General features: G+C 40.1%; 1 protein-coding gene, 3 long non-coding RNA genes and 1 pseudogene across 4 annotated transcripts; 2 read left to right on the forward strand and 3 right to left on the reverse strand.

Annotated features, from left to right (window-relative positions):
• The first annotated feature begins 1,645 nt into the window (after window positions 1–1,645).
• Window positions 1,646–3,713, forward strand: LOC143904143 (DNA repair protein RAD52 homolog). Its single transcript, XM_077418496.1, has 7 exons — window positions 1,646–2,059; window positions 2,149–2,270; window positions 2,454–2,637; window positions 2,726–2,925; window positions 3,006–3,105; window positions 3,176–3,298; window positions 3,380–3,713. The coding sequence occupies exons 3-6, from the start codon at window positions 2,472–2,474 to the stop codon at window positions 3,289–3,291; spliced, it is 582 nt and encodes a 193-aa protein (XP_077274622.1). The 5' UTR covers window positions 1,646–2,059; window positions 2,149–2,270; window positions 2,454–2,471; the 3' UTR covers window positions 3,292–3,298; window positions 3,380–3,713.
• A 302-nt stretch (window positions 3,714–4,015) lies between these two features.
• LOC143904257 (uncharacterized) lies at window positions 4,016–4,973 on the forward strand. Its single transcript, XR_013258884.1, has 3 exons — window positions 4,016–4,143; window positions 4,224–4,323; window positions 4,394–4,973. It is a non-coding gene; the product is annotated as an uncharacterized LOC143904257 (long non-coding RNA).
• Window positions 4,974–5,338: 365 nt separating this feature from the next.
• On the reverse strand, window positions 5,339–6,407 carry LOC143903729 (uncharacterized; annotated as a pseudogene).
• Window positions 6,408–11,860: 5,453 nt separating this feature from the next.
• Window positions 11,861–13,665, reverse strand: LOC143904026 (uncharacterized). Its single transcript, XR_013258835.1, has 5 exons — window positions 13,649–13,665; window positions 13,376–13,572; window positions 13,069–13,280; window positions 12,892–12,989; window positions 11,861–12,357 (listed from the first exon to the last, which is right to left on the reverse strand). It is a non-coding gene; the product is annotated as an uncharacterized LOC143904026 (long non-coding RNA).
• Window positions 13,666–23,440: 9,775 nt separating this feature from the next.
• LOC143904052 (uncharacterized) lies at window positions 23,441–26,117 on the reverse strand. The gene is made up of 3 exons (XR_013258839.1): window positions 25,415–26,117; window positions 24,411–25,347; window positions 23,441–24,096 (listed from the first exon to the last, which is right to left on the reverse strand). It is a non-coding gene; the product is annotated as an uncharacterized LOC143904052 (long non-coding RNA).
• Window positions 26,118–26,345: the final 228 nt, after the last annotated feature.

A 26,345-nucleotide genomic window follows, 5' to 3' on the forward strand; every position in this document is an offset into this window, starting at 1 on the left:
ATGTGTGTCTGTGTGTACTCTATTGGTGGTGGTATGTCGATCGGCCGCCCCGGTGTTTCGCTTGCGTCCCCTGGTCCCTCAGCTTCTTCGGGCTCGTCTGCGTGGCCTGGTCTCGTAGCGCTGGTCGTCCTCTGCCGCAGGTGCACGGGGATGGCTTCGTTGACGGTGGCAAATTCTCCTTTTTCGCCGGTGAGGTCCAGGAACGCCCCTGGCGTCGGTGGTCGGTCCGAGGTCGTCCGGCGGCTGACGCTTTTGCCGGGTTTCGTTGTGTTGGCCGGCGCGTCCGATAAAACGACCGGCCTTCGGCGTACGACAATCACACCAGGTGGAGGTACTGGCTCAACCGGGCGGATGAGCCTGGAGTAGGGATTGCTCCCTGGAAGCGGCGGCGGTGGCACGTACTTCGCGGGCCGGATACCGCGGGTATACGGCGTCCAAGCGCCGTATCTTTGGCGACTAGCGCCAAGGTGTGGCCGCGTGGAGATGCCGTCTCGGCCCTTCCTGGCGGTAACCCGGAGCGGCGTTGGTCGCGTCTTGCGACGTATGGCCGGGTTATTTCCGTCCTTCGGAGGAGGAGGGGAAGGTCGCTCCTTTGTAATCCGCGGCGTGGTGATGCTGGTGCTGGCGCGTGGATAATTGTCAGGCGACTAGCGCCTTCTCAAGGTCGAATCTGAGCTGTGTTTGCTGCGTCGCCTCCTTATATACCGTAGGCGACCGGAGCGCCGTCTGGCGGTATCGAGTGTCGTCGTTGTCGCCGTCGTCGTCTATTGGTGGGCGCGAGGCGCCGGCGTTTAACGCCTAGGAGTCGTTTGGGCGATTGACGCCGAGGACTCACGGCGATTGACGCCGAGGATTCCAGGCGATTTACGCCGAGAAGTTGTGGCGATTAACGCCGCGGGGTTACGAACTCTTCTTGCGCGAAGAGTTCTGTCTACTGATATCGGCGACTGGCGCCAAGGAACTGGTTTTGGGCTCCCGCTGAGCCTCCTATTATACTATGCCTGGTTGTAAATGAAACACGAGTTAGCCGCTCTCTTGATGCGGCGCGTAGCGGCGTCGCTGCGAACTTACCGTCGCGTCGGTAAGTCGGTGCGCTGCACAATTAGGTGCGCGAACGCGCTTTTTCGGTGGCGTAGACCGCCACACCAGCCAAGACCTGTTTTTGAATTTAATAGGTTTATTCCTTTTCGAAGAACTTTTGGAACTGATGCACACACAAGTGCACGGTTAAGTAAAGTGAGACAAGTATATTTTGTTCACTAACTTCAGCACCATTGCGTGCACGTGTGTTTGTACTTCGGGAGGTTCTTCGAAAAATAACAGACAAATGAGAGGCCTGGGGGTTTGCTCTCTGCACCTGAATTGACTGTACTTAGTTCACAGTTTATCTTTTTCTATGTAATGTGGAGTAAAAGAGATAAACTCTGAACTAGTGCAGTCAGTTCAAATGTAGAGAATGGTTGCTACGGCTGCGTTCGGAGAGCGCGCTATTAACGCTATTGAATCATTTTGTCTTTATCGCTCATCAGGTGTAAAACAAGGATAGAATAAGCAAACAGCGCTAATAGCGCGCTCCCCGAATCCAGCCTACGTGTGGCTTACTCGGCGCTTACTTGCTCGCTACGTGAGAGGGACATTGTCGCGGGAGAATACTGTTTGCCGATTGTCGATTGGTCATTTCGAATTGCATTGGCCGCGTTCAGCAGGCAAAACTGTTGAGTATCATCTTATCAACACGCTACGCTGATTTGCTCGGTTTAAAAGTAAGAGCCAATCACGTTCGATCGCTACTGATCGGTTTGTTCTACTGAACGCGCCCATTTTGGCCCATTTATCACGCGGTTTCATCGTGATTGCGATCTCGTCGCGTGTGACAATAACCTTCTCCTCACATTTCGCCGTTTTTTTGCGACACGTTGAACCCTAAAACGAACATCGAGCGCGACGTCGCGTCGAGTCGAAATCCATCGCCATATATAGCGTCCATCGATCCGCGTGGTCGTCGATCGTACGCGCGTTTCCCTAAACGCGATAAAGACTACCCGTGAGCTATTCTTACGTACGTACACAAGCCATCGATGCACCGTTTCTCGATTTTGTACGCTCACATGTCTCGAGCTAACTCGGTTAACTACAAATTTTTTTCAGCCGTATTGTTCTCTGTAAAGAAGCAGGAGCCAGTAACCAAAAAGAAAAGTTAAGGAACTAGAAATTTTAGATCGCATAGATCGTGAAAATAGTCGGCCCGAGCTCGTGCGGAGAATTACAAGGTAAATATACGGCGGTGCAGTATAATTCCTGAGAAATTTAACTCGTGGTTCCCCTGGCGGAAAATTTTTTTATAAATAACTATAAAATTTTTTAAATTTTGTAGAAATATTTCCGCCAGGGATGGAAAGTAATCTATCTCTCGGCCAAGGTGATGTAAAGATATGGATGTTTTCGCTTTTCAGTTCGCTGCAAAACAAGCTATGGCGGAGAATGAGCACAAGCCTGAGAAGGCAGTACCCTGTTGTTCAACAGTGGAACATCCTAAATTAATCTCATTGTCAGAAGAACGTCGTAATTTAATCTCAGTGGCCAATAAGGTTTTCGGAGAGGGCAAATGGAGTCATACTGTTGTCAAACAAGGATTATGTATATCTGCGTCATGCTGATCGAATAAATATGAATAGTCAGGTCTATAGAAATAAGAAATAAACTCGTGAATTTGTTGCAGTTGCAGATTTCCACAATGTAGATTCCAACGAAGTAGATTCCGATGATGAACATATCGACGATGAGATAAATGCACGAAAGAAATACCGTACCAAATACATCAGTTACATCAAGATCCAGCTTGAGAATGGAAACTGTTACGAAGACGATGGTTTTTACATTGCAAAGAAATCTACAAAAGGCTTGTCGATACAAAACGCCAGAATCGTATGCGTCTGTCACTTGAAAACAATAAGTAGCGTATTCTATATTTTGGTTGAATAATTCAGACATTTTTGTTTGCGCAGGGTTCTGCTGTAAATGCTTTGAAAAAAGTTCTCCTGTCGTTTGGAGACACAGTAGAAAGAGAACTGCAACAGCTGCAAAGACAGATTAGTTCTGAACAAGGTAACTATGATACAAAGAGATGTGATACAGTTATTGAGTACGCAATTTTCAGAAAAATTAAATGTTTCAGTCAACACGTTCGCTGCCGGAGAACCGACGGATTTAGCAATAAATTTTCATGATTTAATCTCCGTAGCCAATAAAGTTTTTGGAGAGGGCAAATGGAATCATACTGTAGTCCGCTAATCCTTAGGTATATTTGTCATCAGCTGCATAAATTCTTATAAGTGTTAATAGGCAAATCTGTAAAAATAAGCTCGCGGATTTGTTACAGATTTCGATAATGACATAAATTCCGCTAGTACAGGACGTATACATTGTGCTGGCTGCGTCAGTTACGTTAAGATCCAGCTTGAGAATGGAAACTTTCACGAGGATATTGGCTATATCGACGCAGACGAAGGCTTGTCGATACAGACAGTTAGAATTGTATGTCAGTCACTTGGAAAGAATAAACAGTGCATTTTATAGTTTGGCTGAATGATTAACTGACATTTTTGTTTGCACAGGGCTCTGCTATAAATGGTTTATTTAGAGTTCTCCTGTCATTTGGAGACAAAGTGGAAAGAGAGCTGAAACAACTACGAAGACAGATTGGTTCTGAACGAGGTAACTATGATACAAAGAGATGTGATACAGTTATTGGGTACGCAATTTTCAGAAAAATTAAATGTTTTAGTCAACACGTTCACTGCCCCAGAACCGATAGATTTAGCAATAAACTTTCATGATTTAATCTCAGTAGCCAATAAAGTTTTTGGAGAGGGCAAATGGAATCATACTGTAGTCCGCTAATCCTTAGGTATATTTGTCATCAGCTGCATAAATTCTTATAAGTGTTAATAGGCGAATCTGTAAAAATAAGCTCGCGGATTTGTTACAGATTTCGATAATGACATAAATTCCGCTAGTACAGGACGTATACATTGTGCTGGCTGCGTCAGTTACGTTAAGATCCAGCTTGAGAATGGAAACTTTCACGAGGATATTGGCTATATCGACGCAGACGAAGGCTTGTCGATACAGACAGTTAGAATTGTATGTCAGTCACTTGGAAAGAATAAACAGTGCATTTTATAGTTTGGCTGAATGATTAACTGACATTTTTGTTTGCACAGGGCTCTGCTATAAATGGTTTATTTAGAGTTCTCCTGTCATTTGGAGACAAAGTGGAAAGAGAGCTGAAACAACTACGAAGACAGATTGGTTCTGAACGAGGTAACTATGATACAAAGAGATGTGATACAGTTATTGGGTACGCAATTTTCAGAAAAATTAAATGTTTTAGTCAACACGTTCACTGCCCCAGAACCGATAGATTTAGCAATAAACTTTCATGATTTAATCTCAGTAGCCAATAAAGTTTTTGGAGAAGGCAAGTGGAATCATACTGTAGTCCGCCAAACCTTAGGTATATCTGTCATCAGCTGCATAAATTCTTATAAGTGTTAATAGACCGCGAATATATCCGCGAATAAAATGTCCGGGAAAAATATTCATATTTGACAGTATATCAACATATATAAATGAGATATAAACAGATATAAGTTTTACATACCCATATATAGAGCATATATAATCATATATGGAACTATATAGTCATATAAGATTATATATGATCAGATCAGATGTCGCATCTCAAAAGTATTCGATAGATGGCATTCGATGGGATCTGTTTGTCGTATTTAAAATTTGACAAACAATGTTATAAGAACGGTATCAAAAGACACGACACTAGCTGTTTCGCACTATGGAGCGGCACAATTTTTGTATTAGTTGTATCGTGGAGTCTACCTTTATAATAAAGTGGCACACTCTTAAAAAATAACTTTTGAAAATATATAACAATTTTTTGAAACTTACTCAAAAATATATGTCCATACCTGATAAATATATAGTTTGTACCTGATCATACCTGATCATACCTGATCAGATATTAACATATACAATAATACCCTTGATAATACCAGATCATATATCCTCAGATCTGGCCAATTTCCATATCTGACCATATATGGCCATTCATATATGATCATATATGATCAGATATGAATATTTTTTCCCGGGATATAATCTTAAAAAGTAAATATAATATATACTTATATAAAGATAATATATAGTCTTATGTTCGAAAGTATAATTTTATACTTATACAAATAATATACGTTGAGTGAATGATCTATCAATCTTTATTAAAATAACGCAAATCTAACTAATATGCCTCCGAGTTGCGCTATCGCTTGCTATGCTGAGCTAATAAAACAGCGTTACTGAATTCCTCGGGATTAATGAGCGGCCTATTGTAAAAGTTGGCGAAGACCCGGGACTCGCCCGTCCAACCTGCCGCATGCTTAATGAAATCAAAGGGGACTCCCCTAGAAGATGCTTGAGACGTTGAAGCATGTCGAGTGCTATGTGCCGAAAATATGGAAGTGTCTATTCCGCAATCCTCCAGACCGCTACGAATCCAGCGACTGATTGTTTGTGACGAAACAGCTTTGTGAGGCTTAGATAAAGAAATAAATAAAAAATCGCATGAAGAAGGACGCAAATCTTTAGTATTTTCCATATAATGCTCCATGAGACGAACAATGCAAAGGTTCTCCTGGTTAACGAAGCGGGAAAACATAAAAAAAGGTTGAGACCAATCCGGGGCCGAGGTTTTAATTCGATCCGGTACGCGAATGATTAGTTTGTCATTTAAAGAAATCTGTGAAATTCTAAGTAAAGAAAATGTTTGAGCTCTGTGACCAGTTGCAAGAGCGAGGAGAAGTATCAATTTTTTAGTGAGCAATTTTAAAGGAACTTTTTCATACGGGTAGATAGAAGACAGTTTAGCTATCACGGGAGCGGGGTCCCAAACAAAATCATACCGCGGGCGAGGCGGTTTGAGTGTGGAGACGCCCCTACAAAAGCGTTTGACCGTGGGATGATTCCCGATTTCGTTCTGAGAGATAAGGGAAATAGCCGATCTCATTGTATTTAGGGTCGAGTAGGAGGAGATATTCGGCAATTTTTGAGCTAAAAACTGTAAGATGTGAGCTACTGATGGCGACTAAAGCGATAGCCGATGACGGTGGCAGTAATTCCACCAGGAGCGAAGCGAGTAGAAATATTGTTTAATGGTTGATTCCGATAAGGAAGCTAGTAAAGCTGGTATTGCTATATCTGAAACTGACCGGGCCTTGAACGCTTCCCTGATAACTTCGTGACCCCCAGGGAAAGAGTCCTCCATGTTGGGTGGCAGCTCTTGAAAGGTGATGATAGAAGAGAATAATTGGGAGGAAGAATCAGTGGTTCGGAAATCAAGAGACGACCGAGCAACGGAAACCATGGCTGCGAAGGCCACCAGGGAACTATTAGAGTTTCCGTTGCTTCGTCATCAGTTATCTTTCTAAGTACGCGAGGCAGTAGGATGAAGAGTGGAAAAGCGTACAAATTTAGTTCTTCCCACGAAAGGGTAAACGCGTCTACGGCAGCTGATCCTGGATCAGGAAACCAGAAAACGTACAAACTGCATTTGTTATTAATTGAAGACGCAAATAGGTCTATGTCGAAGGAGCCAAAGACCCTTGCAACCCGACGAGAAGCTAGCTCAGATAAAGACCATTCTGTATCTGGGTCTGCTATTCTAGATTCTGCGTCCGCGACTGAGTTTTCTAAAGATGATATATAGGAGGCAAATAAGAAAATGTTACGAGCCTCGCACTAGAGCCAAATTTGTTTAGAAATCTCGGAGAGGTGAGGAAATTGGATGGAACCAAATTTGTTAATATAGGGCTAAAGCGGTGGTGTTGTCAATGCGAAGTAAGACGTCGAAGTCCTGCAAATCTGCTGCAAAACAACGCAGTTAAAGGCCGCTTTAAGTTCTAGTGCATTTATGTGTAGGGTTTTCTCACCCTCCGACCACCAGCCATGAGTACGCAGCTCTCCACATGAGGCTCCCCATCCGTTCAAAGACGCATCTGTAAAGATTTCTTGAGCAAATCTACCTGAACAAATCCTGTTCGACTGTCTCGGATTAGAAAAAATGTTGATCCACCATTCGAAGTCTTCTCGAAGGTGTGGGGAGATGTTCATCTTTGAAGAGTAGTCTTCGTTATTTTCGATAAAAAAGAGAAATTTTTCTCTTTCAAACAATTTTGTATAAAGCAGCCCATACTGCACTGCAGGGCACACAGAGATAAGAGACCCGATAAAGCTGGCGAACTTCCTGATAGAGCATTCTGACTTTTGGGCTAAGGATCTTGTTAGATTTAATAAATTCTCCCGACGAAGAGGGGGGATTGTAATGGATTGTTCTGTTGAATCAAAAGTGAAACCTAAATATTTGCGCTTGGTCGATGGTTCCAGCTGCAATTTGGCGTAATTTATCACAAAACCTAAAGACTGCAGGAGATTAATTGTAGCGGTGATATTAGCTCGGCATTCCTCGATGGATGAGCCAAAAAGGAGAAAATCGTCTAAATAAGTGAAAGATGGCAACATCGCCGGTGAAATACCACTACTTTCATCGTTTCCTTACTTACTCGGTTAGGCGGAGCGCGTGCCCCGAGGGTTTCGTGCCCCCGGTCCCGGCGGTCACGGTGTTCTAGAGCCAAGCGTGTCAGAGTGGCGTGAGGCTTCGCGGCCGATCGCCGTTAATACTCCCGCGTGATCCGATTCGAGGACACTGCCAGACGGGGAGTTTGACTGGGGCGGTACATCTGTCAAAGAATAACGCAGGTGTCCTAAGGCCAGCTCAGCAAGGACAGAAACCTCGCGTAGAGCAAAAGGGCAAAAACTGGCTTGATCTCGATGTTCAGTACGCATAGAGACTGCGAAAGCACGGCCTATCGATCCTTTTGGCTTGAAGAGTTTTCAGCAAGAGGTGTCAGAAAAGTTACCACAGGGATAACTGGCTTGTGGCGGCCAAGCGTTTCCTCTTCTGCGGAGGGAAGTGATTACCGGTCGAAGGATCTTCGTGAATATATAAGGGGTTGTAGAGAGGCCGAAAGGTAAGGCTGTGAATTCAAAGGTTTTTCCCCGCCACTAAAATCGAAGAAATTTTCTGTGACCCTCGAAGATTGGAACCAGGAGGTAAGCGTCCTGTAGGTCGAGGGATGCCATGTAACAACCCGGTAGCATAAGGCGAATCACAGTGCGCCAATCCTTTAATTTGAAGTGTGGGGGCTCGATGTGCGAATTAAAATCTCACAGATTAAAAATAAATCTTTTATTTTCCGACGGTTTATCCACTAAAAAGAAAGATGAAAGAAACTGATCCTTGCTAGGTTCGACAGGAACGATGGCCCCTAATTGATATAATCGTTTTATCTTTGAATCGCAGGCTAGTGCAGCAGCAGGTGACAGGTTAGGTTCAGTAAGAAAGGTCCTTGATGGTGGTGAGCTGGCAAAAGGGATACGGTAGCCCTTTATAGCTTCCAGAACCACAGGGTCAGAGATAATATCCAACCAAGCCTAAAAAAATTTGGCTAAACGGCCAGCCAAACTTACATCGTTTAACAGTGGTATCGAGATCTGGTTCAGGACTGGGAGCGATGGCGTCGGCTCTGGTAGTGGTGGGCCCCTGATCGACGAGCCGCTGGTGGACGGACAGGGGTCTTCCTGTTTCCCGAAGGCCTAGATGCTTGAGGCTGGCCACGTTGCTGAGCTGCTTGACGGACAGGTTGTAGCGTTTTCTTCCCCACCTGAGGAACTGGTTTGGAGACCTCGCGACCGGTTTTTTCACAAATCTGAGCCGCTTTGAGCGTTTCGGCAAAATTCTTGCCAAAGAGGAACTCGTCGATAAGTGCTGACTTTGCGGCGTTTTTACCCAAGATGTTGAGAGAAGGCTCGGTGAAGGCTCTCCTCGCGAGTGAGAGACGGTAGTGATGGTCGGCAAGCAGGTGAATGCCTTCTGCAAATAATGTTATGGCCGATTTTGCCTCGTCCCTGAGATCCTGTAAAACCTCTGGCTTCAACAACAGCGACATGCCCGTGCCGAAGGCGTTGAGACAAGCCCCTACCTGTGTCTGTGAAGACAGTTGGTACTCGTCTCTTTTCATGACTGAAGGGGTCAATGCTGCGATGATTTCCTTGTTCAACTTTGGTGGAGCCAAAGCTGCAAGCTCCTCCTTCATCTCGTATTTCGTCAGAAGGTTAGTGCAAATCTCAGCTTTAAGGCCACCTCGCGACTCCGTCTGGATTAAGTTCAAAACGACGGAATTTTAAAGAGCTGATGTGGGAAGAACCTGAGGTTTTCCAAAAAGCTCGTTGAGTAAAGCGTGTGTCTCAGGGACGACCTCCGGGTCCTGAGATTCGGGAACGACAGTGGCGGGTGGGTAGGTGAAGGATACATTACCCCTGATGTGCGGTTTTCCTCTGAGATGGTAACGATCTCCGCTGAGGCTACGCAGAAAAAAGACAGAGTGAAGAAACACATCGGTTATGCCCTCTCTTTGCCAGATATCCGGAAAAAAACTGGGTCGACAAGAGGACATACCTGGTACAACGCCGCGACTCGCTTGCGCGGCCGTGTGTTCTTCATGCTCTTGCTCTAAAGCATGTGGCGTAACGGATGCCAAAGACAATGCTGAGGCAACGTCTTGGGCCGATCTAACCTCTGCGGGTGAACTAACTTGACACTTGTCTAGGTTATGTGAGCCGTTTCGATCCGCAAGAAATTGCTGAATACCTTGGAGAATCACATGGTTACTTTCCTTGGACCGGGAACGTCGCGTCGATGATTCTCTCGCTAAATAGCTGTCGTCCGATGAGCTGAAATCCCTGGATCTCTCCCTTCGATGTCTGTCTTTATGAGCGCGTTTATGCGAGCTTTCATTTGGAAAATAATATCGAAACCCTCTTCTCGAGGAAGAGTGTCTATCTGCCTTCTTATGCTTTGGCATAACGGACTTAATACGGAAAAAAAAGTCCTAAAGAAAACAAAAAGCGAAAGGTTAAAAATGTGGTACACGTGTTGTTGATAAGAGCGAACAGAACACAATGAAGAAGTGAGGCGCGCGCGGCAGGCGCGCGGCGCGCGCGGCTGCGGGAGGCGGCCTCTTTTTTGCTTTTTGGCAGAGCTTTGAATACTGTTGTTGATACGCGTGCAGGGGCACGACTACATAGTTTCCATCCGGACGAGACATAAAGAGCGGCATAATCACCGACCGTGCGCTCCTCCGCTTTAAAGAACTTTTCGTGATCGCCGCTCACTATGCAAAACTTTACGTCGACATCACTGTCTGGCGGACGCGAGCTTTATGCCGTTCCTCGGGCACAATGTACGTCTTGCCGATGGAATTCTCGGGAATGGAGACAATGCACTTTACGTAGTTACCCAGCAAACGCAACAGGATTAAAAAATATTAAAAAATTTTTTAATACCTTTGAATCCCTTTTTTGGCGAAATTAGATGAAATTAGATGGGATTCGAAATGAGATGGTCCAATCCTATGGAATCCAAAAAAGAAATTTTCAATTGCATGGCATTAGATGATTTAGGAAACCTATCGCGCCTCCGTTGGGCGACCAAGCGCCGTTGTTCGTCGGTGAGCTTTTGTGTATGCCTAAGGGCATTACACGCACTACTGCCGACGGACAATTAGCCCAAAAATGAGATTTGTAAGATCTGTCAGGCCCTGTAAAAGGTCCCTTTACATAGCGGTCGAGACGAAACTTTGAACTCGAGAAGATGCCCCGGCGATGCGACGCCTAGCGGCGTCGACGCGAACTGCCGGTAATGCAGATACCGCGCGGGCGTGTACTATTGGTGGCGCGTACCGCCACAGAGTTCAACACGGACACTTTTCAATCTCTATCCTGGCATTCAACGGTATTTATTTTATTGTCAGAATAGACGGAATTCAATAAAATTCAATACGGAAATTTTTAATTCCTAGTTTGGCATTCAATGGTATTCATTTCGTTAACGGAATCAATGGTATTCAATGGAATTCATCACGAAACTTTTCAATCCCTAACCTGGCATTCAGTGGTATTCATTTCATTAACGGAATCAAGGGTATTCAATGGAATTCATCACGAAACTTTCCAATCCCTAACCTGGCATTCAGTAATATAATATTTTTGTGTTGGAATTGGATGGGATTCAAAAAAGACAAATTCTTTTCAAAATAAAGAATTCCATTTATTCCATGATATATTGAAACTATTTCAATCCCTTTTTTTGGACAGAATGGAATTCGGAGAGTCCTTAATTGAATTCCTGGCAATCCCGTTTTAATTATTTTCAATCTTTTTGCTAGGTACGACAATCACTACAGTCTGACTGTGACCGTGATAATCATAAAGCTTGATTTGTTGGTTATGTTTGTCGGCATTACTCGTTCGTAACGACCCTCGTGGCGGTAAAACGAATTAAAAGTTGCCTCAATAAGCGACCTACCTAAGAAGAGCGATCGCGAGGACGATTCTCGCGATCATCGAAACTCCTAAGCTCGCGAGCTAATTATCCAGCGATACCATCGGATACTCCTTGACTGGCTACACCAAGAAACGTATGCATACACACCTAACGCCGGCATATATGTATGTACACGTCTTCGCTCAAGACGTACGTTCATTCACAGCACACCGATGCGCTACGAATTCTCGTTTGAACTCTCAGCATAGAGTCATTAATTTAAATGACATATTAATAGAATATTATTTTTTATTTTAATAAATGAGCACAATGTACAGTAGAAGTATACTCTTTCTCGACAGGCTTCCCTAAGAGCAAAAGACTTGAAGTCGACTTCTACCGATACTGACTTGGCAGAAAGTCGACTTTTTTAAGGACGAAAGTCGACTTGAAGTCGACTTGAAGTCGGCGAATGTCTCAAAAAACGCCGACTAAAAGTCGACTTTTCGTCATGACGGGAAGTCGACTTCCCGCCAACTTTTAAAGTCGATAAAATAAACTGGTCGGTTGTGTATCTTAAATGAAGGTGAAAATGACAAAAGTTAAAAGATTTTATTAGATTTTGATAAATAAAATCGTAGATACGTTAATGAATTTTCTCACTTTTGTAATTTTTACCTCATTATTTCAAGATACACAATCGACCCTTTGCTGGAAGACTAAAACTGATGCATTTCGATTTTTTTTCATATATAAAATAATTTAATTATCTAAAAAACTGTATAATTACAATCTTAATATTTTATTCTTAATTACAAAGGCGGCCACTGTGTGCCGTCATATCTGTGCCACTTTTGCGTGCGCGGATTCCGGCAGCCACTTCTTGTAAGCTGACAACAGAACTAAAATTATAAATATATAATATTCACAGACTTTTATACTAGACCATTAACATCTATGGGCGCACTGCCGAAAAGCTGATGCGAGTGCGAGGTGCAAATGTTAGTGAAGGGTGCGGCCATATTGAATTAACAATAAGTCACTATCGGGTGTTCAGTTGCTCATGATGTGCGTTTATCTGCATTCGTTATTACAGTACATAACGAAGCAGGCGAATGTTTTTGTGTTAAATATTGGTACATGTTAACAATAAGTTTGTAAGTCATGCCTTCAACGTGTAGCGTACTTAAATGCCGAAATCGAACCACTACTCCTGTAGTATTAAACCCTTTCTTTTGGACATTCTGTATATGCCAGACTATTGTATAAAAATCTTGTATAAAACCACTTGTATAGAATCTGCAGTATAGCATATCTTGACTAAAATCAACATGGCGGCAAGCATCACGGCCAAGATGCCTGTCAGCGGTCTAGTATTGTATAGAAGTCTACTCTATGATAATATCTAAATATTATTTTATAAATTAAAATCTCACATTTTTCATCCAAACCCCAGATTTCTAGCAGTTTGTATTTGGACACGACTCCCTGCGACTACAGCGTTTGTACTATTGCTTGAGTGCGTGGTATCAACCTGAAAAAATCGTATTGAATTGATGTAATCTATTCGATGAATCAACGTGAAATCGAAAGGAGATAAAATAACGATTTACCTGGCCCATGACTTGGTGATGCTCCCAGGTGTCGTCAGCAGCGACGGAACAAATCGTTTCAGCTTAGGGTACACTTGATCCTCCAAGAAGAAATACGCGAACTACTTCACACCATCCACAGATGCTCTATATCCATCGATGGTAGTGCCTATCCGGCCTTTCCAAATGTACCAGACACGCGGCAAATGATCTTCCCGGTTCTTTGATTATATCTATAAATGACAATAATATTCGATCATAATGAAGATTAATATCTTTATAAATAAATAGGAAAAACATTATAAAGCAACAATTGTGATAAAAATACCTTGGCGGTGGATCAACCAATGGTTCACTAAGATGGCATAGCGTGGAAGCGAATTTCGGCAATCATTCGGGTTCTATCGCCGTGACACCTCGCATATATCTTATTCGTTTCGTACACCTTTTTATAAACCACCTATTTCGAACTGATTTTCCGTAGAACGCACGAAGAATGCATGAACACAGGTTCCTCCATTTGTTCTGAAAGATGGTTCAGAATGGAGAGGTCGCATTCAATAGGTCTTAATTATCGGTGATAATTAATAACACACCATACCTAACCTAACCTGTAAGCATGTTTCCACTTGGCCTTATCCTCGATCCTCTTTTAAATCCGCCATACCTGCAAGAACTATCTGGCGCAGCAATTTCGCTTCCATGTCGGTTAGTAACGGCATTCTGTAACAATTCTTGTTGTAGACAAGCGTTTCAAACATATTGCAGCACCATCAGTCAAATTCCAGTATTCTGATCTAATCGAGGAAGTCAACGGGAAGACAATGATGACGACGACGACGACGTTTCGTGGCGGTGGTTGATAGCGCGGCGCTTTACGACGTCTTATCGTGTCCTATCTCGCGGCATGTATTCCTTGCACTCGCGTAAACTTTAATTTGCTCCTCCAGTCTCCTCGAGATTCGCCGCCATATTGATAATGCATGACGCGCCGCTTGACTATTTTCCGTCTTTTTATAGTCGACTATTTAGAAGTCGACTTTGACTAGTCGACTTTCCGCCATTTTTAGAAGTCGACTAGAAGTCGACTTATAAAAGTCGACGGAAAATCGACTTTTCTAAGTCGACTATTTAGAAGTCGACTTTTAGTCGACTTTCCGCCATTTTTAGAAGTCGCCTATTTAGAAGTCAACTTTTAGTCGACTTTCTGCCATTTTTAGAAGTCGACTAGAAGTCGACTTATAAAAGTCAGCTTACCGTCGACTTTCCGTCAACTGTGCTCTTAGGGTTGGGTCGTCGCTATATATGTCTGTGTGAAAATCTCTTTGTGAATTCTTGATTGTTTCTTTTGCAGGTTAAAATTTCTTTCTTCGCTGCTGCTAGCAATCAGTGGAGCTCGGAGAGTGCCGCGGACGTATAAACGGTTTTCATTTCGGCCCCTGGTCCTTGCAAATTGGAAACGCCAGCTTCTCTTAATGCCGCTAAAATTTGTATATCTTGTGGCAACCAATCAACCTAAGTATATATTTAGTCCAGTCAAAATACGATTAACCTGGAAAAAATTGCAACCCAAGGTTTTATTACGTTATTGTATTCAGAAAAATATCCCAAGCAGCATTTTTCGGTTAACTTTCCGACTAAGGACTACTTTTCTACTAATCACAACGTTGTAAGCGGTTCAAGAAAGTTATAAAATGTAACTTATAATTACTAACGTTTTTTGGACGTTGTCTAAACGTTAAAATTACGACGTGCTTTTTTTATCACTTTCCCAACGTCAAATTCGAAACAGTTTAAGTCCTATTACCCGACGTTAAGATATTTAACGTTCGCCTGACGTTATACTCTGCACTACACTTTTCGAGCGACTTCAATACGTAATTCCCAACGTAAACCAACGTTTTGTTATCAAACGTTGTAAAACGCTAACGTTGTGAAACGTCGCCTGTGGTCATTTCTGACTGACGTTAAGAAATCGCGAGAAATGGTAACAAATTCTGTCTAAAAAAATGTAGAGCAGATTACTGCTGCGTCAAGCGGGCATCGTCGACGGCAATTCGCGGCGTCGTGCGTGAGCTACGAGGACTATGCGACGAATGTTGACGATCCACGGCCGAACCGGTCCATCTCATCTCACGCGGTTATCGTCGCGTCGTCGGGAAACAACGCGCGCGCGCCGCGCGGTTCACAGCTCGAGAGCGCGTTCGCGTGGCTGCACGGCTGCAATAACCATGCTCTAGATCACCATATAGATGGTATTGCATAGGTCGGATTTGGTTAAGATATACGACTCATTCGCAAATCTAGTATAAAATTTTCAACTAATTAATACTTTATCGACATGTTAAGTCAGTTTGGCGACCTTGTTAAGACTTTTAGTCAATATAGGTACAATTTTGCCTACAGTGGTATACTACTTAGTTTGGAAAAGTCGGAAAAAGTTAATTATTTTATACGAAAAGACAAATTTTAGTAGAATTTATCGCACCTTTTACTACGTAAAGTTTGATATAGTGTGGAACGCTGACTTCGCCATTTTCATTCCTCAAAGAGGAAGGCAAATAATCCGCCATTTTCCAGTATATTTAGATTTAAATTTTTTAACGCACTTTATTAACAATTTAAAGCATTTATATAATATCTGTTGTTAAGAAATTTTGAGACAACATATTTATATTAAAAGTAATTTTGATGAAAAAAAATTAAAATCTACACTTTAAAAAATTTTAGTTATTTATTAGAATATTTAGTAAATTGGAATATTTTAGAAAGGATTCGTTTAATTTTGACCTATCATTTCCACATTTATCAATAAAATGGGTTTTGTTATACAATTTCAGTACTGGGTTCGTGTATTTATGGCAAAATTATACAATAGTATCAAAGACTGCGCAAACTATATTTTTCCTATAAAGCCATTTTATTTGTGCTAAATTGATAAGTACGTATTATGATACATTTATTACACCAATGCCGTCATATGGTTTGAATGGAAGCACGAAAACTACACCTAAAATGTACGTTGTGAAAAAATAACCTCAGGTCTAGCAGAGTGTACAAAATCAAAGTTTACATACCAACGTTAAAACTGGTGAAAAAAATGTAACCTCAATTTAACTTATATAAGTCGGATTCCAACGTTGGTACAACCTAAATTTGATTCCCCAAATTAGTGCAAAAGAGGGTTGAAACGACGTAGCAAAAACGTTGGATACCAACGTTAAGTGTGTTTATTTTAACGTCGGGCGGACGTCAAAATGCTGCTTGGGATACTGAACAACATATTCAAATTCCGCCATTTTCCGCTATCCCTAAGTATGTTTTTTATTAACAATTTATAAACAAATTTGTTTTTCTCCACAAATACGATGAATTTTGAAATTTTTGTAGAGATCAAAGTTGTAGAACAGACAAATATCTACAAAAAATGTTCTTATGAATTTTTCGAAATATTTCATATTATTTGAGATATTTGCAACGGAAGCTCAAAACACACATTATAGCGCTGCGCGCTTACGGCCAACATTAGCCAGATAAGTTAGCATCTGTTTCCAGGGTGGCCACAAGGAGGCTGTTGGCTGGATTGTCACCCCATTTTTTTTTATTGTTTTTGTTTTTAATATATTTTTTTATAATCCTACACACATATATATATATATATATATATATATATATTTTGTAGATATTTGTCTGTTCTACAACTTTGATCTCTACAAAAATTTCAAAATTCATCGTATTTGTGGAGAAAAACAAATTTGTTTATAAAATGTTAATAAAAAACATACTTAGGGATAGCGGAAAATGGCGGAATTTGAATATGTTGTTCAGTATATTTTTCTGAACACAATAACGTAATAAAACCTTGTGTTGCAATTTTTTCTAGGTTAATCGTATTTTGACTGGACTATAATTTAATAATAATATATTATAATGTACACATGGGTGTACAAGCTGCTAACGCTTTTTACGTTTTCTATAACGGATTCAATTGCCGAGTCCGCATTTTTGAAGACCTTATTATCCTTCATATTTTCACAGATAGTCAGAAAAACATGGGCAGCCTTCTCGGCACAGTTGAAATAATCTCCAATGTAGTAAAGAGCAATATAATATATGCGTAAGCGTATCTGCAATCTGATTTTCAAGTCGAGCAGCTGAAAGATATACATTCGTAAGAACGAGCATTGATCAAGTCATAAATTTGAAAATTTCCAACACGTCTGTCTTTAATTGGGTTCTCAAGTAAAATTTTTTTATTAAGCGGTATCCATAATTAATGTAGAGAATCTAAGCCGATTTTTAGTACTTTTTGAATTAAAAAAAAAACCCAAATTTGAGAAAGTTATAGCTTTCTGAAGTTTCTTTGATGACGGCAACTTCAAAAGATTTCGCAACAACATTATGACGTCACGCACATTTTCGTGTACTATATTTTCTTCAATTTTGAAGATATTGCAAAAATTCAAAAAGTTTACAAAGAAAGTATGCCATGATCTATCAAAATATACTGTTAGGTAAAAGTCGGTTGAAGACCGAATTACCTCTTGCACATCATCAAGTCTGAATTCAACGGATAATTTTCGCCGTTGGTGCTCCCCTCGTCCGAATTATCTTATTCTAAGATGTCATCTTCCAGGTCCGCCTCGTAAATTTTGAATAACTCAATCGACGATTAATCCAAGCAGAATTGTTGACAATAAAATTTCTAGCTATATATAATATAATTCATCATTTCTCTAATCTAATCTTACTTTTACTCATTTTTACACCGCTAAAGACGGCTCAATGTGGAGCCGAAACGTCCGGATTATTATACCTCATACAGTTAAGAAAATGTATACCATATATAATAAGCAATTAAGGAGGCTCTTACCCGGCTGCTCTAATCAATGTAGCAACCGAAAAATTATCATTAATAATTGGTTATAAAATTATCGGAAAATTAAATAAAAAAATAAATAATGATTTTTACATAGTGTAAGAGTAAGTTATATGTTCTATTAGTGTAAATATTAAAATTTATACAATAAGTCAGTTGACTACGTCAGTGCTAAAGAGCAGAACATGCGCGTGTCACAACGTCGTCTGTAGCAGTCTGCAGCTAAGTGAGGTGTAGCCGTGTAGCGTTGTAGCGAATGATGCGATGAAGAGATGGAGCCAAAAGAAAGATATAACGTGAGAATGCTGAGAGGGAAAATGAAAGGAAAATTCGCGAAAATAAAGGTTGTCAATGCGCGAGAGAATAATTATGCCGCTACCATACAGCGCAGAGAAAAGACATGTGCAAGTGAGGTTAGAAACTTGGCGCGATTTTGACACTCGGAAGATCATTCGCCTAACCTGTCGTAAGTCATATTAAAACTACAATATCTTTTATAACTAATCGTCAACACCAAGTTTTCTTCTTATCATTAGAAAGATTATTATTTTAACTACAATTCCTTAGTTTTTTGTTTACCTGGCTCGCAAACTTGCCAAGAAAATACATCACTTCCGGTAAAAATTTTAGTGTTTACCATATGCCCTGTGTTAAAAATGCGAATTTCAATACTGATATTTTTACAGTTTTTATCGTCAACCTATGCTCAAGTTTTGGGCATCGGTCCGTTGTGGTTCACTTTACAACATATATTAATTTCATAAAGATCTGTCATATTATGATCGAGGTAAAAGAGCCTCCTTAATATAGATAAATTTATTAGTAGATAATAACAGCAGAAATATATATATGAAATCTTAATGTATAAGGATGCAATCGAGTAGTACTTCACACGATAACACAAATTAACAAAAAACTTTTGATTAAAATACTGGATAAAGTAGCTTCCATTCAGGGAAAATCGTTTATAAACTACACCTGAAATTTTTTGAATGCATTATTTGTTTTAATTTTATAATTGATGTATTATTTTCTTCCAATATATACTTACATTGCTTCAGTAAGATTCTCAATATCGCTTTCTCCATCGCTGTTACTAGTTGCGTCAAGATTGTACAAAAACGAGTCATTTTCAGACATAAGAAAATAATATCTGGAAAAAATAAATGGTAAAAGATTTAATAATTAATATAATTTTTTATATAGATAAATTCTGTGTAATTCTAATCATATTTACTCTGGCTGATCCCAAACTTTTTGCGTGGCAATATTACAGTGTTGCTGATTCTTCACATGCTCTAAAACGTTATCTGATTCTGTTTCGCAGAAAATATATCGTTTTAATTAAATTTGTCTTTTTATATAATTGTTGTTTGTTCACATTCCAATAAAGGTTTCGCTTAATACATGAGTGCGGCGTTAGTTACGTTTGCGAATCGAGGTATCCCTGTCTTGTATTTTAGTTGTCTATGTTCTTCTTGCCTCCCGCACGTTGCGCTGTGTGTAAACCAAATAAACTTTTCAGTTGCAAGTTAACGGTGTTATAAATCTCTACCTTCAACAATAATTAACTACTTTCACCTGTAATTTGATAATACGTTGTAGAAAAGTATATCGTTAAAAACATAAAGTTAATTGTTAACGCGACAGTTCTTTACTTTTTGATAAAAAGTCAAGTCTTTGACAGTTTCTTCAAAATCAAAACTGTGCGTCTCTTTCATATGTCTCAGGACACAGGTAAATTCATTACTGTTATGGTAATTCTTCAGTTTAGCTACAGCAGCACAAAAAACGATGAACTTAGGTTCATTCGACGCGTTTTTGCACGAAACGAAAGAATCTGGCAGAAAAAAGTGTCGCTCTGCCCCGCGACGCGAGATATTAATTGTTAAAGTTCAATCATAACCTGATTCCTGTCATACCGACGAGATGCAGCGACTAACGACCATGCCCTGCGGCCACATGCGCATGCTCAGTGGTCGCACGCGCATGCAAAGTGAAATATAGCAGCTATTTTGAATATTGAAAGGCATAAATAACTAATATATATGTCGAAATAGTTCACGCATACACTTCCACGCGAAACTAGGTCCACCCCCACCACCCCCCTGCTTTCGGCGGATGTGCGGTAGCCCGTTTCTTGTTTACGTGTATACTGTTTATGCATACACAATATATATGTCGAAATAGTTCACGCATACACTTATTTCCACGCGAACCTAGGTCCACCCCCACCCTCCCCCTGCTTTCGGGGGATGTGCGGTAGCCCGTTCCTTGTTTACGTGTATACTGTTTATGCATACACAATATATATGTCGAAATAGTTCACGCATACACTTTCCACGCAAACCTAGGTCCACCCCCACCCTCCCCCTGCTTTCGGGGGAGGTGCGGTAGCCCCTTTCTCGCTTACGTGTGTACTGTTTATGCACACACAATATATATGTCGCTACCGCACATCCCCTGAAAGCAGGGGGAGGGTGGGGGTGGACCTAGGTTCGCGTGGAAAGTGTATGCGTGAACTTTTCAATACTCAAAATAGCTGCTATATTTTCCAAACTTTTTTGTTTATAACTTTTTAACGAGTAACGAGCGACGGCTAAAACCTTCCGAAGGTCATTCAGGAAGGTGCCCTTGACAACATATGTCAAAGTCAAGGTCATTGGGGCTGGGTCCGCTATTATACATATTTACCAAGTGTTTAAAGCGCGTCATCTAATTTATGTACAATAGATTAAATGACGCTTTTTTTTAACGAAAATCACAACTTCTATAAAGCAGGACATACACACGTGTGTGTGTGTGCCCTGCTTTAACGAAAATCATTAAACAGATNAATCGTGCAGAATAACCAAGCATCTCGATTCAAGCAATTAGGTCTCACGCTTGGAGTTTCTTTAATTTAATTATGCGGGGGAAGCACACACACACACACACACACACATACATACATACATACATACACACACACACACACACACACACACACACACACACACACACACACACACACACACACACACACACATACCTACACACACACACACACACACACACATACACACACACACACACACACACACACACACACACACACACACACACACACACACACACACACACACACACACACACACACACACACACACACACACACACACGGGGGGTGCAAGGGGGGGCCTTCGGCGAAATTATAAAGCACATGCATGCTTCCCACGCATAATTAAACTAAAGAAACTCTCAGCGTGAGACCTAACTGCTTGAATCGAGATGCTTGGTTATTCTGCACGATTGATTCATTTAAAATTGGCGCAGTTTTACATGCGCGTGCGACCACGTATGTGGCCACAGGACATGGTCGTAGTCGCTACAGCTCGTCGGTATGACAGGAATCATAACCTGATTTCTGTAAACTTTAACGTTTAATATCTCGCGTCGCAGGACAGAGCGACACTTTCTTCTGCCAGATTCTTTTGTTTCGTGCAAAAACGCGTCGAATGAGCCTAAATTCATCGTTTTTTGTGCTGCTGTAGCTAAACTGAAGAATTACCCATGCATTTCTTATTTCAAATCGCACATTACCTGTTTCTTTTGGACACCTTCGGACCTACTTTTTTGTTTACCGTCCGATTTTGACGATTCAGGTCTTAAACGATTAGTTTAGTCCTAAATATAATGTTTATGATGTCAAAAACTTATTTTTCTCAAAATAACGACATTTTACCTGTTTAGGTGAACTTCGCCGTTTATGGTACGATTGCGTTAAAAATGGGCTTAAGTGTTTTGTCATGTCTCAGAGAGACTGCTCATATAGTTTATTTATCGAATTTTGCTTTATTTTAGATTTTCACTGATTTTTGTGAACTTTGTTAATAAGCGTACGATTGAGCCGCGAACGGTTTTAATTGTTTACTAATGATCTCAAGAAGAGACCCATATAGTTTATTTACTAAATTTTTATTTATTTGAGATTTTTAACTTTTCAAATTAGAGTCATCGAAAATTGAGAATAAGCCTAATGATGAAGGTTTGACCATGGATATGAGTTAGAATGATCTCAAATGATGAGAATCTGAGGTGCTTTTCTCAATTTTTACATTATTTCCAGAAATGACCAATTTTGGCCAAAAGTTTAAATAATAAAGTTTTTGAGTTTTTGACGTCACAGTATTGTTTAATGGGACTGTCTAAAGACGTCCATAGCGTGAAAACATTAATTTTCCTTGAATTACGAAAGTTGGTCAATCTTGACAAAATCGTTAATTATTGATTAATTAACGATTATTTCGATAGATATGAGTTCAAAGGGACGTAAGAAGCCCAGAAATAACGTTTGATTCCAAATCGAGTCATTATCTCAAAAGTTTGTAAATTTCAGCGAACTTACGTAATTTGCATAAATATTTATTTTTTTTGTTAGAATAAGTTTATTGATCGTAAGAGGAATCCAACAAATCTTCATTTATTCAAATCGAAGCATTTTTGCAGATTTTTATAAATTTTGCGAATTTCATAATTACCGATAATTATACGCGTTTTGTTGCATAAGAGAAATTGTATTGAATCAAGAAAGATATTCCTGTAGTCAGATTTGCATAAAGATACGTATTTGAAGATTTCATATTGACCTAGGTCAGTTATGTCATTTATTCAAATAAACGTGTTAACGTAATTATAAGGATAGATTCGTTAATTCTATATATAATAGAAATTGTTGGATGCGTTTTGCGAGCGCTAAGAGCGTTTTATAAGATTTCACCTAAAATTCCTGAAAAAGGGAATAAGCGATTATTTTACGTTATTAACGTGTTTAATACATTGAGTATACTTACCTATACCTACCTGGTGAGTCCTGATAATCCTGGAATGCCTGAATGATGTACTTGAAAATAAAAAGGGAGATCAAATGTATGAATAAATACGCGATATTAGCAACACATGTAATGAGCAGGGATTAACCGCTAATTATTGTACAGAGAATATAAGTGTGTGTAATATTGCAAAATGGACACAAAAGCGCATTTAGGATTATTGTGCGTAGGATTTATCATGTAATGTATTTATATATTTTATTTCATATTCGTGCCTAGCTGTGCAAGATTGAATGATGAAAACATGTAGTCGCATGTCCAAAACGTAGAAGCATTTTAATTAAACGTCGACAAATGTCTTTGACGTAATTTGATACTCTTGAAGTTGTTTACTTCCCGAGGAAGTTTCTGGAAACATGTTCAGACCAGTTGACTGCATGAGAGAACGATAGCAACAGAGTAGTGCTTCTGACTGCTCATTGGCCAAAGTGGAGATGGTGGGAATGAACAGCTAGAAGAGTATATAAGGAAGCCCGAGCTTGAGCTCGAGGTCTTTCCCGTTACAATATATATCGTGAAAGCCACTTCGTGAGAACGTAGTCTTTCGATTAGTGTTCAGAGATAGATATATCGTGCATTCTAATTAATGTTCGTGATACTCGAATAAGGGAAAGATTAGTTTCGCGACAGCGTATACTTGTAATCATCTTTAACTTTTCAATCGATTGTTAAGCGGCAATTACATTGTTAAGATATAAACCGACGCGTAGTACGGGATCGCACCCGGTTAACGCCCGATAGCCGTTAGATAATTATTTGATCTTTTATTGCGTATTTATGTACCCATAGTGAGATATATTATTTTGTTATTGTTAAATCAATACAAATCTATATTCATTAATATTTCCTATCCTATAATTCGTTATCGTAACGTAACGCGAACTGATTGCGAGTGCGAGACTTGAGGAACTCATTGTCCGTTAAACGTTCACGAGCCAAGCAGCGTACTGATATTCGAAACCAGAAGAAAAGAAAGAAGCCTCTCATCAAGGTGACTGAAAAGCATACATGTTCTGTGTAAGCGTCTAAAACACAGTGGCAACCGATTTATTGTAATACAAGTAAGTGTATTTTTATTCGAGACCGCAAGTTCGGTCACATACACTAGGTCCGTCTCGTAATCTTTCGAACCTTTATTCCTGGAGATTATCGCGTTTTGCTCTTTTCACATGGATGTACTTTGCGCTCGCCACTCGTGCGCGGCTCCCGTATGTCTTATGTTAAGGGTCGACAGGAGTAAGAGTGGAGACCTCTGTCGGCCGGTCGGGAATTACGGATTCGCTTTTCCCAAAGTTTAGCCTAATTAATTAACGAATCTCATTTTACTTATGCTCGTTTTAATCAGTAAGATTAGCCGCAAGCTGGTACAGAGCCGGATTTTGAAAAAAGGATCAAAATAAAATTCATAATAAATGTGGGGAAACGCGCAGCTAGACACGGGTCAGGTTGGGTCAGCTGCGAGGCCGTATTTTATTTATAATAAATTTTTAAGAGCCAAAATGCAAAATCCGGCTCTGTGCCAACTTGCGGCTGATCTTACTGATTAAAATGAGTCTAATTTTAATGAGATTCATTACGTAATTAGGCTAAACTTTGGGACAAACGATTCTCACTAGTAAGAGCAGCTTATGGGGAATTTCCGTGGTAACATACTGACAAGGGCTGTGTTCAGAGGTGCCAATGGTGCTGTTTGCCCGCTGCCTGCGCGCCATGAAGTAAGAGTAAGGAGATCGAACTTCATAGCGCGCGAGTAGAAAAAGTGGTCCCGATTCGTGGCACCGAATTGAGAGGGAGTCCGCTGAAGGGAATGAATTCTTATCGATGGGCGCCATTTTCAACCTATAGTGCATGTAACATATACTGTAGGATTTTCAGCACTCGTGATCTCGTGAACGCACCCTAACCTTACCCGGCGGCTCCGGTCTCTTACTTCGTGCCCCTTCGTGCTCAGTTTGTTTACCTGTGCATAAGAGTTTAAGAAGAAAATATATAAAGTGCAATAATAAATAAAGAAAATGTATATAAAGGGAATAAAAAACAAAAAACATAAATTATAAAATTGTAACTTTATTTTCTTTTTCCATTTGTATGTGTGTAATTTGATGATTGTATAATTTGATGATTATATAATTTGATAATTGTATAATTTGATGATTGTATAATTTGATAATTGTATAATTGTATAAAATAAATTCAGACGTTTGCAATTTACTGTAAATGTACAATTAACAGGATGTGAATTAAACTGAATCCAGCGTTTTTAAAATTTCGCTAATTTCATCAATACTTGTTACCTTTATATGTTTTGAAAAGGGCATAATCTTGTCATCAATATAAATATTAATATGTAAATTTGGGAATACAGCGATTCTTTTTCTGACACTGAAATCATTTTCTGCCTTCATAAAACCGAAAAACTTGTCGTTTCCACTTGAAAATCCCCAATTCAAAGAAGGCCGTTCAACTAAATTCAAACTTCTTTGCAAATATTTGAATTTTAATTCATCTGTCTCATGCTCTACTTTATTTGAGCTTTCTTCCATTATACGACTGAAAAAATATTATGCATTATTCACTTTTATTTAATCAAGCTTACTTGTTTACTTTCATTACTTACGTTTTTGTTTTATTGCTTTTGATGTGGATATTTTCCGTCTCCTGCTGTCGGATTACGTTATAACACAATGCACGCAATAAAAGAGACTTCCTTTTAATGCTTTCTCAGTTTATTTGGCTTTATAAATGGCTTGCAAATTGGAATAACAAACATATACAGCGACCAGTGACGCAAGACGCAACATGTACATACAGCTGACCGGGTAAGGTTAGGGTGCGTTCATGAGTACAGAAAATCCTACAGTATATGTTGCATGCACTATAGGTTGAAAATGGCGCCCATCGATAAGAATCCATTCCCTTCAGCGGACTCCCTCTCAATTCGGTGCCACAAATCGGGACCACTTTTGTTTCACGGAGTTCGGCCTCCTTCTCTCTTACTTCATGCTGCGCGCCTAGTGGGGACACGCACACGGCTGACGGAGCCGTGTACGTGTGCGCTGGGCGCTCGGCGGCGACTCGGCGCGGCTCGGCCAGCTTCGGGCGGGTAGAAGAGCGCATACATAAGCATAGCCATATAGCCATAGCCGGTCCGAAAGTCGGCGTATGCGTTCATATGCGTTAGCGCGTCGGCTGACTTGGCTCGTCTGTTATGTCTCGCGTATCCGTTCTGATGTTATTTATGAATAAAATATATATTATGACATTGCATATGACAATAAAATATCCCTTCCCACACTAGGCGTGAAACACTATCGTGTGTCTGTTATTTAAAAGTAATAAAACTAATAACAAAAAATGTTAGTAAAATTGATCAATTACATAAATAATATCTAATAAAACTATATTATCTTTATTTTGAAAATAAACTGTATAAAAGAAATAAAAAACAAAAAAAGCGTAAATAATAGAAATCCACTCTTGGCCAATATGTACGCTTTCTTCTAAAAAAAAAATCATGTTATGTATTATAGAAAATAAATTATTGTTAA

Source organism: Temnothorax americanus, unplaced genomic scaffold (genome assembly GCF_048541705.1).
Source record: "Temnothorax americanus isolate GAGA-0224 unplaced genomic scaffold, ASM4854170v1 Scaffold5, whole genome shotgun sequence".
Classification (NCBI taxonomy): domain Eukaryota; kingdom Metazoa; phylum Arthropoda; class Insecta; order Hymenoptera; family Formicidae; genus Temnothorax; species Temnothorax americanus.

Bases quoted from the DNA above. Each gene is read 5' to 3' on its own strand.
- LOC143904143 (XM_077418496.1), top strand. From the start codon at position 2,472: ATGGCGGAGAATGAGCACAAGCCTGAGAAGGCAGTACCCTGTTGTTCA. The intron at 2,926-3,005 runs GTATGCGTCTGT...TTGTTTGCGCAG, and splicing joins CGATACAAAACGCCAGAATC to GGTTCTGCTGTAAATGCTTT. The intron at 3,106-3,175 runs GTAACTATGATA...TAAATGTTTCAG, and splicing joins ACAGATTAGTTCTGAACAAG to TCAACACGTTCGCTGCCGGA.